At 33.4% G+C, this 15458-nt stretch overlaps 1 protein-coding gene across 2 annotated transcripts in view; it reads left to right on the forward strand.

The window, feature by feature from the left end:
* LOC142327383 (zinc finger C4H2 domain-containing protein) overlaps positions 1-14265 on the forward strand; it is a 40907-nt gene extending 26642 nt beyond the window's left edge. For both annotated transcript variants that reach the window (XM_075370391.1, XM_075370392.1), the window contains exon 5: positions 9518-14265. In XM_075370391.1, the coding sequence (XP_075226506.1) occupies positions 9518-9647 (130 nt within the window). In that variant the 3' untranslated portion in view covers positions 9648-14265. The remainder of the gene's footprint in view (positions 1-9517) is intronic.
* Positions 14266-15458: the final 1193 nt, after the last annotated feature.

Consider the following 15458-nt stretch of genomic DNA (forward strand, 5'->3'; position numbering starts at 1 on the left):
CTTATTGCCAAGTTCCACGACCAATTTCAATTATATCATATAATTCGTGGATTGTTCAGCGATAGTCCTCATGGATGGTGAGTTCTCTTATTTTACTTGTGGCTACCTCAAATGATCATTTTCTTTGTAATATTCTACCAGCCTTAAAATGAGCATGCCATTCAAAAACCTGCGTTTAACCAAAGGAATTGTAAAATGTCTTGCAAAGCATTCTAAAAATTTCAATAGCTGATTTATCAAGTTTCATACAAAATTTTATGCAAGCCCATTGTTCAGATTTATAAACCATTGAAGATGAGTAATATGCATATGCCTTGTGTGTGTGTGTGTGTGTGTAACTTTTTGATCAGCATTTTGTTTTTATTTTATTATATGGTATGTATAATATATATATATATTATTTATATATATACACTAAAAACTATTTTTATGAAACAAACTTTGTGGTAAAACGATAATAAAAATTATATATGTGTTTTTAGTAAAAGATAAATAAAAAAATATTAATTTTTTTGAAAAATCAAATTTTCTTCAACATATTGACTACTGTACTAATAAAATTTAATATCAAATGAAATAAATATAAACCACCAAAACACAGTAAATAGATAAGTTAAACTTCCATATTAATCTCAGTAATCGATTTTCGCAGATCCTGCATCTTCAATTGGTATTGAATTCTATGATTACATTTAAACATAGTAATTTTATAATTTGTTGAAACTGTTTTCTTTTGAAATTTATTATAAATGTTTATGCAAATTCTGCTGCCCAGTACTGGAATGATGTAATGTTTAATATCTAGTATTTTCCTTTGTTCTGTTGTCATTATTGCCAACCATTAAATTGTATTTTTATTATGTTTTTAACACTGAATCCTAAGCCATTATGTAGTACCCAGTACCAGAATCCTAGGCATGTAAGGGATATTTTGAAAGAATTATTACTTACTATTTTTATTATAAACATAAATTAATAAATTTGTCATACTTTGAATCATCACAATCTGTAATTTAATAATCTAAAAAAAATATAATTTTATTGTACTTAATAAAAATGTTAAAATAGCTTGAATTTGATCAAAAAAATTTCAACAATGTTTATATGATATTTGTTCTCACAATTATGTTTTAAAATATTATAATTATAAGCAAAGGAATACAAGTTTTATTTTATTAGTAAAAAAATCACTTGTTAATTAATAAATAAAATATTGTCAATATAATAAAAAAATGAGTTTTTTTTTAAAAAAAAAGCTCTTTGAATTAGCTCTTGTATGATACAGTTTGAAGTAGTGTGGTAAACATAAAGCAACAAAAGGGGCTGATTGTCATCAAATAACCAACCCAGCATTTCATCTGATTACTTTGCAGCCCACTACTTCTCTTTCTTTTGGTATTTCTGTTGGCCTCAGGCTGAAAAGTACATGTTGATGGATCCTGATCAAGAAAACTTTGGGAATTGTTAGACCTATTATCGGCATTACCATCACTCTCATATTAATCTGACCCTACTTCAAAATCTGGATTTTTATCCTCATCAGTTTTTCCTTCGGATCCAAAATCAAAAATTCCTTATTTAAAATTTTAGGATGAATTTCATTTGAACTAATATTATCTTCAATATCAGAATATGAATCCGACATAAGATCATTTATCAGGTTTATTGTTTTTGGATCGTCTACACAATAACATTCATTCATACTGAAAAAAAATGTTTACTTAGATCAAATAATAAATATTAGAAAATAAAACAATAAACACCCTTGGAAAAATCAAAACATCAACTCACATTAGACAAAATAATAGCATGTAAACCACAAAGTAAACAATACTTCACCGACGTAAAACATACAAATTTTAGAAAACAAACTTTCTAAAAAGAATAAAAGAACACAGTAATTTTTTCCTTAATAAAAATTAAACATATTATGTTAATATTTTAGTAAAATATCAGTACAACATCAAGCACTGCCTTGAACGAAGTGGCCATATCCTAGCTTTTTGCCAGCAAGAAACACATGTTGAATAAAATTATGTAGTTTCTAAAATATCTAATAAATCACAGTAAAAGCTACTCTGAACTGTTCGAAATGAATTAAAGAATCATTGTTTGTATTCTATTCACAAGAATAGCCCGCATGCCGGTTGTAATAGAATTAAATGTAGGATGTGAGCTAACTCACGAATAGAATTTAAAGTGTTAATTAAATCAACATCTTCAAATGTAATTTGGTAGTTCATCATTTTATATTCTTATTTATATTTATAAATGTAATATTTCTCTAGTATATTTATTTTTGCAATCAGTAATTCTATGTTTCCATTCTAACAAATGATCAGCTAGATTAGATTTACCTTTTTTTTTATTTGTATGATCTGTAATATTCTGTAAATTTTATACATATATATTTATTTATTTTTTTAAAGTAATTCTTTTATTAACCATACTCCTCTGTACTAATATAAATTAATTTATATTTAATAGATTCATTCCATATGTAATGAAATAAGGTAAGTCATCCTATTTCAATTGTTCTGTTCTTAGGGATGATCTATTAAATATAAATTAATTAATTTATATATATATACATTAAACAAAATATAAACCATCAAATATAGTAATTAGATAAGTTAAACTTACCATATTAATTCTAATAATCGATTTACATGGGATAATCACACCTTCAGTTGGTATTGAATTTTATAATTACATTAAAATATATATTTTTTTTTTTTTTTTAACTGAATTTTTACGGCCATCGACTGCTAAGGTCATTAGCCCTCGTCACAATCAGGATCGTCATATGTAAGGGTGTAAAGGGCCCTTACATTTTATTTAAAAACACAAACTTCACAATAAACATTTAAACATGAAAGACAAGAACAATCACAAACACTTATGGGGTGTAAAGGGCCCCAATATTAAAATTTGAGATAGGTTCTCAAAAGACCATGAAATTAAAATTAAACTTATCAATACCATATCTTTCTTTCTTTCTTCTATGAAGTCTCATTTATAGTTTGTTTAAGCACCCTCGGGGCGACCAGAACCGCCGTTGAGCAGTATATCAGTCGTGCCAGGGTGCCGTGGCAGTTGAATCCTTCTTATATCAGGCCATAGGCATGCACGGCGTACACCCATAGCCTCGCGCCCTCAATCCACCCTTGAGGGTCCCCCATGCCATCATCGGTCACACCCCGACTCACTGCTCTTGAATGCAGGTGAGCCAAAATGGCCTAGGCAAGAGGGCTACCTCCCGTCACTATACGTGCCACGCTTCGAGACTCCCTTATATGTATATATAAAACTACCGCTTAGAGTATCTTTTACCACAGCTTTAAACTTCCATTTTATAGACTTTTAAGAAGTCCACTGGCATGTAAAAATGCAACTATATTTTCTTCATTTCCATTATCCAGATCAGCACTAATATTATTTGTAAGACGGAACCTCTTTCTGAGGTCCTCATATATGGTACACTCTTCTATTAGATGCTTGATTGTCAGTGTTTTATTACAAACACCGCACATTGGTCTCACTTTGCCGGTTAACATATATAAATTTGTTAATTGCGTGTGACCGATTCTAAGTCTGGTCACCGCTACTTGTTCTCGGCGAGTCAACTTAAAGTCGCTTTTCCATTTATAAGGAGAAGTTTTAACTGAGTTTAATTTTGTATTTAAACTCCTCCATTCAGCGTTCCACTTGTTTTTTACTATATTTGTTAGACGGTTTTTAACATCTGCCACTCTTACAGGAAATGTATCCAAATCATCGCAGACTGTTGCCTTTCTGGCAGCTTCGTCTGCGATTTCATTGCCTGTAATACCAGCATGCCCTGGAGTCCATACAAATACGCATCGCTGTCCTCGTTGTTTTAGTACGTATAAAATGGACAGGATGTTTGCAATTAGGACATCCTTAATGTTCTTGTTCCGAATTGCGACGAGTGCACTTAATGAATCGGAACATATTAGCACTCTCTCTTCGCAATAGTGTTCAGCGTAGCGAAGAGCTTGCTGAATTGCAGTGAGTTCTGCCGTGTAGACACTGGCCACATCTGGCAGTCTCCAAAAGTGGGCTTCTTCATTTACATATATCGAGCATCCAACACCATATTCGGTTTTAGAACCGTCAGTATAAATTCTAATATGTTCTTCGTAACTACTGACAGTTGCTAAAAATTCCTGCTGGATGATCACTGCTGGTTTCTTTTTTATTTCTCCTTGAGAGAGATCTAAACTTGTATTTACCGCTGGCAAGAGCCATGGCGGTATTTCTCTAGTAGAAATTGCTAGTGTCTCTGGTATAGCAATTTCATATTTTCTTCTTAATTCGTGGTACCTAATTCCGGTTGGTCTGGAATAGGTAGCACGATGTTCATATACTGCAGCCATAGGATGATTCGTAAACAATTTATTATTTATATGAGCAGGGAAAGCCCATACATTTGCTGCATATCTTAACAAAAGGATCTCTCTTCTATAATGTAGTGGCATTATTTCGGCTTCAGACATCAGACTAGCCGCCGGACTTGTGCGGAAAGCGCCTGTTGCATATCTTATTCCGCTATTATGAACTACGTCTAACTTTCTTAAGTGCGACTTTCTAGCGGATGAATATACGATACATCCGTAGTCTAGTTTAGATTGAACCAATGCTTTATACAATCTTAATAATGTCTCTTTGTCTGAGCCCCAATTTAAATTCTATAAACATTTTATAATGTTTAGGGCTCTTTTGCATCTATTACTCAAGTCCTGTATATGTAATCCCCATGTAAGGGATTTATCCAATACTAGTCCGAAATATCTTACGCTATCTTTATATTGTATTGGATTATCGTCAATTGTCAACGCAGGACTTTGATGAGGAATTCTCTTCCTACAAAAGTGTACACAGCACGTTTTCTCTGGTGAGAATTGGAATCCGTTATTCCTTGCAACTTCATTTAGAGCATTGATCGCTCATTGCAATTTGTACCTCACCATAGCAGTCTTGATGCTGGCATACACAATTGCCAGATCATCAACATAGACGCTTTTGCTGATTTCTACTGGAATGGCTAGTATCAATTTATTAATGGCAATGGTAAACAAGGTACCGCTCAACGGCGAACCCTGCGGTATGCCATTTTCCAAGATTCTTTCACATGAATATTCATTGTTGACGGTACTTGGAAGGTACGGTCATTCATGTAGTTGCTGAGCAGTATAGGCAGATTGCCACGAATGCCCCATTCATGTATCTGGAGCATTATACCATGACGCCAGGTCATATCGAAAGCCTTCTGAAGATCAAAGAAGACTCCGACACAATGTTTCCTTTTAATAAAGCTGTTATATATAATGTCCTCTAAGCTGATCATTTGATCAGTGGTAGAATGGTATTGCCGAAAACCTGCTTGATACGGTGATATCAGGTTTTCTTTTTCCAAAACCCAGACGAGTCGATTATTAATCATTTTTTCCAGTATTTTTCCCATAGCACACGTCAAAGAAATAGGACGATAGCTATTGGGGTCTGTTAAATTTTTATTTTTCTTTGGTACTGGAACAACATGAGCTTTTTTCCACTGCTGCGGGTACGTTCCATCCCGCCATATTTTATAATAAAGTTCTAATAATCTGCGTTTTGCAGTGGTATTCAGCTGCCTGATCATATTATAATGGATTTCATCCGGACCAGCAGCTGTGTTACCTGCTTTTTCCAACGCTTTCGCGAATTCTTCCATTTTAAATGGTACATTATATGAGTAATTATACTCAGTTCTAAAATTTAGTAGACCTTCGAGTTCTTCTTTTTTGGTTCGAAAAACCTTCCTCGTAGTTGGCCGTTCTGCTGGCCTTTTCGAAGTGATTGGATAACAGCTCTGCAATTTCATATGGAGTGTCTTTTATTTCATCTTCATCTTGAAGGTTAGTTATGGGAGCAAAATCATTACGCCCACAAATCGCCTTCACTTTCCTCCAAACATCTGATGCAGTAGTAGTTTTGTCGATGGATGACACGTATTGCTGCCAGGATCGTTTTTTCGAGTCTATCATAAGACGTTTTGCATACGCCCTGTATTTCTTAAAGGCAACAAGATTTTCTATGCTAGGACGCTTCTTAAAGGCGTTATACGCCCTTTTCTTTCTTTTTATAGCTTCACTTATTTCATCGTTCCACCATGGAACGGGTTTTTTCGTAAGTTTCCCAGATGTTTTGGGAATATATCTCGATGCCGATTCAATTATTGCATTTGTTATGGCGTCGACATCGTCTCCGATAACTCCAGTTGTTTCCGGGAGTATCGTTCTAGCTGTGAAGCACGTCCAGTCTGCCTTTTCAAATAACCATCTTTTAGGGATGGGATATATTGTTCTTGTAACATCAGTTACAATTTGCACCGGGAAATGATCGCTTCCATGCAGATCGTCTATGACATGGAAGCTGTACGTCGGTGCTATCGATCCGCTTATAAGTGCAAGATCTATACAGGACGTCGATCCATCTCTGGCATTGAAAAAGGTTCCTGATCCGTCGTTTAAAATAATAAGTTCTGAATTCATCAGGAACCCTTCAAGTTCTCTTCCACGGGGATCTACTCGATCTGATCCCCAAAGAGAATTATGAGCATTAAAATCACCCACCAGTAAAACAGGTGGGGTAAGCTCGGAAATTAGTCTTTCTATGTCATCCTTATTTCAATCAAAATACGGCAAGTATATGCTGCAGACAGTGACCTGGAGCGGACGCTTCATTCTAACGGCGACCGCTTGTAGGTTTGTGTTTAGAACAACCGCTTCGGTGGTAGCTCTAGTCGATGTTAATATAGCTACTCCACCTCTAACTCTTACATTTCGCGGTTGATCTCGCCGAAATATATCGAATCCTTTTAATTTAAAATTTTCATTTCGGCGGAAATGCGTTTCTTGCAGACATATACAAATCGGGTCTACGTCATGTACCAAGCGTTGGAGCTCATGGATGTTTGAAAAACATCCATTGATGTTCCATTGTACAATCGACCCGCTAATTTTTAATTAAATTATGTCCTAGGTTTTCCTTTCGGCCATCCTTTTTTTCTTTTCTTCTCCATATTGCGAACGGCATCATGTTCGCGGAGAACGTCGTCGCCGGTGTAGCTTCCGGTCTCCGAATCGGAGACCACCGAAGCCGCCGACGACGACGGGCATGGATCGGCGCCGATTGAGAGGCGGCAACTCCCTAACACGGGGGACACACCGGTCACCGCCTGTGGGAGGGGGGACACTCGCCCCCCCTGTGTGATTTTTTGTGGCCTCTGAGGCTTAGAGGCCACTTCATTTACAGGAGGCTTGGGAGCCTCCATAACAGACTCTGTAGCTGTCAATTTCTTTTCATCGACTAAAATCTCACTAAGACGGACTTGAATTTCAGGTTTAGTGTCCGTTTTCTTCTGTATTGGAGCGACTTTCTGCTTTGGAGATGTGTCTTCAGGAGGCTGTACAATTATTCTTGGCTTAACAGGTTCTTTAGTGCTGAGAGGCTTCATTTTGTTTTCAATTATCCTCTCAATTAAGCCAGCCAAGGTAGGTGCGAGTTTGTTGATGATTGCACTCTCATCAACAGCAACTGGAGCAGGAGCAGGAGCAGGAAGAGCAGCCGCAGCCTGAGCATAGGTTGTTGTTGCTCTAGGTCTGCGGGCGTTTACGATCTTTTTTGCTTCAAAGTAGCTGACTTTTTGCAGGGTTTTTACTTCCTGCACAGCTACTTCATCTTTGTAAACAGGACAGTTCCTGGATCTACAGGAATGCTGTCCTCTGCAGTTTATACAGGTAGGAGGCTCCTTACATGGCTCTCCTTCATGAACTTCATCACCGCACACGCATATTTGCGGCCTCTCACACCTAACAGTGGTGTGACCAAAGCGTTGGCATTTAAAGCATCGCATTGGTTGCGGGACAAATGCCCGCACATCCAACCGATGTATGCCCGCTCTTATCTTCTCTGGCAAAGTAGGCCGGTTAAATGTAAGAACATGGGATGCTGAAGGTAGGACTTCACCATTCCTTCTCATGTTCAACCTCCGACATTCTAATACTCCTTGCGGCGCTAATTCTTCTACAATTTCCTGCTCCGTACAGTTAAGAAGATCCCGACAGACCACAACACCCCTTGAGGTGTTGAGCGTGCCGTGGGGATCAACACGTACAGTTAGTTCTCCAATTTTTTTAAGACCTAGGATCTTCTGTGACTGTATATCATTTACAGTCTCTACATGAAGTTCTGTGAAAGTTTTCCTAATTTCCTTAACAGGGCCTCCAGCACATTTTGTTATTTCTCGAGCGATGAGGAATGGACTCACCTTCGAGAAAGTACCGTCTTCTTTTGTAACAACTAAGTATTTTGGCTTTGGAACGTTGCTTTTGAAGAAAGCTTTTTGCAAGCTTTTCCTAGCCTCAACTTCAATTTTACGAGATTCTGCGCTCTTTCTCCGTTTTGCCTCAGGCGAAACGGCCGGTTCTAAACGAGGGTGTTTGCGTGAACCCTCTGCCACGTTTGGTTGTTCAGTTTGCATGAACAGTTCATCCCTGCTGTAGTAAGGCTAGCCGCCGGGGTACACCCCCACTCCAGGGCTACCAACCCTGGAGGTCCGTTCCAGTACTCCGGTGGAACCGGCATATGTCCTGGCAGAGAGCGGATGCGCAGTCTCTGCACTGACTCCAGGCCCTTACACACCAAATGGGCTCCGAACATGGGCACCTTAACTACATGCTTGCCATCGTGGGGGGGGGGGGGCATGTGGACGACGAAAGGTCTCTGTTACACCTGCAAATAACTTTGACCGTGGCCGCCACATCGCCAGCTCTAAAGGCGGTATTAATCCATTTCCATAATCATTAAGAATTCCGTATCTGCAGGTGGCCGCAAAGTCCAGTCCTGTAATTAGCCTATAGATGAAAATCGGCCGAAAAAAGCATATCCGAGAAACAACACTCAGAACCCCGTTAGCCAGCTATATGTAATGTACTTAAGTACAGCTGTTGCCGCCCTGGACGTGGAAATTTTTGAAAAGTAAACAATTTCAACAAATTATAAAATAAATGTATTTCAATGTAATCATAGAATTCAATACAAAGAGAAAATGTGGGTCCCCATGAAAATTGATTATTGGAATTAATATGGTAAGTTTAGTTATATAATTACTGTATTTTGGTGGTTTATATTTCATATAATATTAAGTTTTATTAACACAGTGGTCAGTATGTTGATGAATTATTTGAGTTTTCAAAATATTTTTTTTTTCTGCTACTAAAATGCAGTTTGCTATGCTGATTATCAACTACACCATTTTTCATGAAAATATTATGATGGAGTTGCCTTATTTTCAAAGAACTTAAATTTTAGTTGAATCTTAAACATGTTTTGCACCATTTGTATTTAGTGTGTTTTCAGAAACTTTAATTCACATTAATTAAAATTTTCTGTATCTACATTTTTTGTGTACAATTTATCTCATTGTTTTTCTTTTCCTTTTTACCAACAGGCAACAGCCTCCTCCAATGAAATCGTGTCTCTCCTGCCATCAACAAATACATCGTAATGCTCCTATCTGCCCATTATGTAAAGCAAAATCACGTTCACGTAATCCAAAGAAACCGAAGAAAAAAGATTAGTAAACTTTTATTATTATTGTAATTAAAATATTAGTTAAATTATTATTTTAACTGATTTATCTGTTATTTACATATAACAGCTTTATTATTAATTAATATATATATATGTATATATATATATATTAAATATGTATTTATAAATGTGCCAAACCTTTATGTATTATTATGATTATTATTGATCACTCTTTTGATCTCTTGTGATTTATTTAATGACTTTCAGTACAGATTGATAATTGTAATTATTACGGTCTTACATCACCTTAGTTTCCTTCCATTCAACATATTACATTCATTTATTTATGTATAGTATTTAATTATTTATTGAAATAGATTCTTTTAATATTTAGTGTGGATGGTACTTGTTAGGTGTAGTAAAAGTAAACCAGAACTGTTAATTAAGTAACCTCAGATTTGTTTATGTGCTCAAAGAAAAATAATTAGAAGTATTGTATAGCTTATCCAAGCTGCATTGGCACAGATCTGATCTAAGCGATGGTTGCCTAGCTAGCACGGGGCTAAAATATGCTACTCGTGGAATCAGTATAAATACGGTATACATTTTTTTTTTAACTAAAAACTTCTTTAGGCGCGTTGTCAGAATTTTTTGTCATACGAATTATATGGGAACAAGGGGAAAAAATCACTGACTTGTAATCAAAATCTGTAACGTAACGCAAGACACTAAGCAATATAAATGGGTTAGTTCTCACAAAATACAACAGATGACGCTGATGTATTACCCCATACTTTAAAATAGTTAAATATAGGTTTTTTTAAAAATTGTTGGTTTTAGCTAATTTAGAGATAAAATAATTTTTAACAATTAAAAATTATTTTGAATTGATAAAATATTTACTTTTAGCAGTAATAATTTATTTTAATTAAATAAATATCTACTTAATTTTTAAATCTATTCAAATAATCTCACATCAATCAACTCCATCTCTTGCATTTCAAGAGAACTAACCAATAGCAGCACTATGTATATTGTACATTCTAAAATTCAGCAGATTCAAGCATTTTCTTTTATACTCTGCGTATTTTTAAATTGAACAAATTAATACATAATAAAAATGTCCATTGTATACACTTAATTCATGTAGAATTGCTCATGTAATATATTATAATAGGTTTTAGATATTCTGACCGAGCTTTATAATAATTTTAAAAAATATTTTATTAGGATCAGTTATGGAGGAAAATGAAGATAGATGTTATAGTTCAATAAACAGCTGCAAAAGAGGTACTGACGATGAAAGCAAAGATGAAAATTTGACTTATAAAATATTCAAAAAAGGAAAACACAAAGAAAATGACAGTAATAATAAAGAAAATGATGAAAAAAATAGTGACAAAGTAATGGCTAAAAATGAACATTCAAAAGAATTAAGAAGATTACGTAACCAACAGTATAGAGAAAGGCATGACAGAACATTTTCTCAAAAAAATGAACATTCTAATAGATTAACAAGATTACATGTTCAGTGATATAGAGAAAGGCAAAAGATCAATTATTCACAATCAGAAATGTCTGGGAAAAAAAACATGAAAAAGAATTAACAAAATTACATGTACAAAAACATTGAGGTAAAAAAATTCTGTCAGAACATGCCTAAATAACTTTACACTTCAAAAATGAATTAACTGAATTTTTTTTAGTATTTCTGCTTATCCATTTGCTCTGAAATGTTGCATACAGATTTGCTCCTGATGACAACACATTTTAGCTACATTTTCAAGTTGCTAAGTGTAAAAAGTATCCCTTGAACTTATGCAACCTTGTTTGCATGCTTACTTTCTTATTGAAAGAAATTTTAAGTGAGATATATATTAGGGTATACAGTTGCTACTAGAAATTCTGTACAGTAGCGACCAAAGTTTTGGGAAAATTTAGTACTTTTTAACCAGATCTGAATTTTCAGATGAAAATCTCAAAAACCGTCTTAGCACTCTGAAAAAATTTTCCAACCCCCTATTAGCTTCTAGTGGTACCCGTCAGATGATAATATTTTCAATTGCTGTCAGGGTGCCGTTTGGAAATTGGAAAGGAGGTGCAATGGGGTCCTGCCGTAAGATCCGAGCAACTGCTCGTTCGATTTCACAGTGTATGTATGAGCAGGTCGAGCACTAACTGTTTAATGCATTGGGTACACTCTTGATCAACCAGATCTTGGTTATCCGGAAATTAAATGGTTTAGTCCTGTGTTTTGATTTACTCACCCACCGTAAAATGTCCGATCTTTCACTAAATATGCTCAAACCTGTGCACTAGCGCAGTTGTAAAGTATGTGAAGACTAAGAAGTAGAAAATAAAAAATATATAAAAAAATAATTTTAAGACTATATCTCAGAATAGATTTGACAACAAGCTTTGATGGTGATATATAAGATTATGTGAAGGTCATAGCTTCAATTTAAAAATTTAATGTTTTTGCCAATTTTTTCATATGCGTGATGAATTACCTAAAGATTGGGGTGCAAACAGTGAGGTGAGTACCCCATTCCTTTGCAAGAAGAAATGAATTTTTTGCAGAGCTATTTCATCAGTAATTTTGTTGAACTGTTCTTTTTGAGACTCCTGTGGCAGATGCAACATGTTCTTCAACTTTTTAGGGGTCACTAACAAGCATTCCAACTGCAGCTTCTCCTGCCATGTAATTAAAAACATTGTGTATAATTTCTTTCCCTTGGCGATGATGCCTTTTCCACATAAATTAGACATAATATGCAAAATAATAAAACCAATTCACTACCATAAGAATAGAGCCACCAAAAATTTAGTAATTTAACACGAATAAATTACTTTTAAAATCTCACTTAAGACTTCAACTACTTTCAAGAATAGAAAATCAAAAAATGCTGCAATCAGATGAAAACCTTCTACTCTTTGGATACACAAAATTAACTGGACAAGTTTTAACTGCAAATACAGTATAAATTAGAACAGAAACATTTATAAAAACAAGTTAGTCTCTGAATCAATTGGGAACGGTTTGTATAAATAGAGATTTAATGTTTCATTTGAATGTTTAGAATGGCACATAGTTCAGTTATTATTTACACAAACCTGAATAAAGAAATTTTTTTATGTATGACTTATTGCCTAGGCTACCGTACAGTTGTTCGCTACTCCCAGCACAAAGGGCAAAGAGTGTAGCATAAACAGTAGACATCAGTCTTATGCATGTTCAGCTTGGATATTTTATACAATTATAAAACTATAAATAAATACATTTAGGCTTAAACACTAATCAATAACAGCTGATTAGTCTGCATAATACTGCCTAACATATTTATCTCAGTATCTAATAAATAAATTATTAGTTTAATAATATATAAACTCAGGATTAAGTAAGTAACTAATAAATATAAGACGTGAATTTGTTCATTGATTGGATAAACAATAATCGTACCGTATATTTACTGCCTTTAATCGAGTAGTATTATAAACCCATGCTTGTTAAGCAACAAGATATACAGCTATGCTGTTCATTAGATCTGTACCAATTCGGCTTTGACTAGCTATAATACAATTTAACTTGTAAAATATATTATTATCGATGCCAACTTAGCAAATTTTGCAGAAGCTTTCTGATAATCCAGATTGTATGAAATATGGGTTTCTTTAAGATCATTAAAAAATAAGTTTACCTATAATTTATTAATGCATGTATTATTTTCATAAATACGGTATTCGCAGAGTTTGAAAAGTAACAGAGGTAGCAGAATATGAATTGTGATATTTAATTGATCCATCCCCATCCTAAAACTATTGGCAAGAAATTAAAATTAAGATATAAAATTTTCTAAATTACATTCTGTATAACCTTTCGGCTGAGTTTGATATATTATTGCTTTGTCAACAAACAAAAAAATCATATAAAGCAAATAACACTATAATAAAAAATTAATATTTTCATCGTAAAAATTTTTAATTTTTTAAGATTAGCTAAATGATTTTTTTTAAATGCCCGGGGTGATTTTTATAAAATAAATGTACTTCAAGAAGTTATTGTCTTTTATTGTTCTAACTTTTCCAGAAATTTTGATTTGTTTTTTCATATTATACTATTAAAAAATAAGCAAGAATAATACACATAATATTTTCTACTTAAAACTGAAATAGAATGATAGTATTTTCAATATAATGAATGTATATTTTTCGTATAGTTTAAGGATTAATAATAATCAAACTTGGCCACCATGTTTTTTGTGCTGTGGGTTAAGATTAATTACTGTATTAATTGTGTAATATTAAGTTTTTAAAATAGGAAATTTTCTAGTTATAATTTTCTGTAGTTGACAAGTGTAAATTATGTATTTATTTATGTTATACATACATAATTTTTTTTATATATATATATACCTAATATAATATTATGTAGAATTGTATAAGCATTGTTTAGTAAATTGTAAGGAGTTATTAACAAAAGATTTAAACAATTAAAATCAAAATGTTATTTTATTGCTTTTAAATAGTACGGTTTTACATAATACTCATTTATAATTGCCATAATTTCCTGTTTGTATATTGTACTTAAAAAAAAAAAAAATATTTTGTTTATAATTTTTTACATTTGTTTTTGTAATATTTTTTAAAATAAAAGTTTCTTTTTTATTTTGTTTTTTTTGTCATTCATCTCTGGTATTATGTGTTATATTTTTTGTTAAACATTGAATTAACACTACTAATGTTTATAGTTTATGATTACACCAAGGATTTAAATTCATTTGGCTCGTGGAAACTGGTGATTTTGAAACATTGCAGAGCTGGAGTCAGCAGGATTACTATGATGCCATTTTGTTTTGTAGTCAGTGCTGTTTAATTTCAATGATGCATTGGTTTGGAATATAAATCTTTGTGCATTTTATAAAAGCAGTAATTGTTATAGAATTACTCAAGCATTTTATATCACTTTTAACTTCAGCATCTTGATCTGGTTATACCAGCTCGTGCCATAATGTTGTGCATGGAAAATCTCTGAAGCTGTGACCTCAGTATTTAGTTAGATATGTCCCGGCCTAATAAATGCCAAACTAGTAAAAATGATCCATAGCAGTTAGACCATGATTCCTGCAGACCATAGGAAAATGCTATTTCATTCGATTTTTCCTTACAAAATTCAAGGGCTTGAAAAACACATGGTTTAATTGGGAGAGTTGTTTTTACTGAAACTTTTTTTTATAAAATATGATGAAAATAAAAATTTCTAAAAAAAATCTTTGTTCATAGTGTAAGTGAAAGGTGTGAAAAAAAAATAATAAATAAAAAACAGAATTTAAACTATTGTGCTGTAAATCTTTCCTTTTTAAACCACTTGTCATTAAAAAGTAATAGTGTTATGTGTAATATCTTCAGTAGATATTTAAGCTACAGGTATGATCAAATGATTGATTGTACCTGTAGCTTGTTGTTACATTAGTAAATCACCAGACCGGAATGGCATCCATTAATTAGAGCCCAACAATAAATGGATGCTGGAGGCCATTAGCATAACTAGTTCCACCAGACCTCTTTAACTACCCACCTCCTGCACAGGCAGTCTAGCACAAACCATCTGCCCTACTCTGATAAACATCCTGTACAAGTATATTGTACAGGATATACAATTACAAATATATACAAATATATACAAATATGTCATAAATATAATTGTCAAATATGTTACAAATATATACAAGTATATTTCAATACAATCTGAACAAAACATACTTTTCAGTTTTTTATGCTAAACAGAATGTTCAGTAAATTTCTTTTGAGATTATCATACGATTTTAATAAGTCATCTTTTAGCAGATTTTATATAAATA

This window comes from Lycorma delicatula, chromosome 7 (assembly GCF_047948215.1).
Source record: "Lycorma delicatula isolate Av1 chromosome 7, ASM4794821v1, whole genome shotgun sequence".
NCBI lineage: Eukaryota > Metazoa > Arthropoda > Insecta > Hemiptera > Fulgoridae > Lycorma > Lycorma delicatula.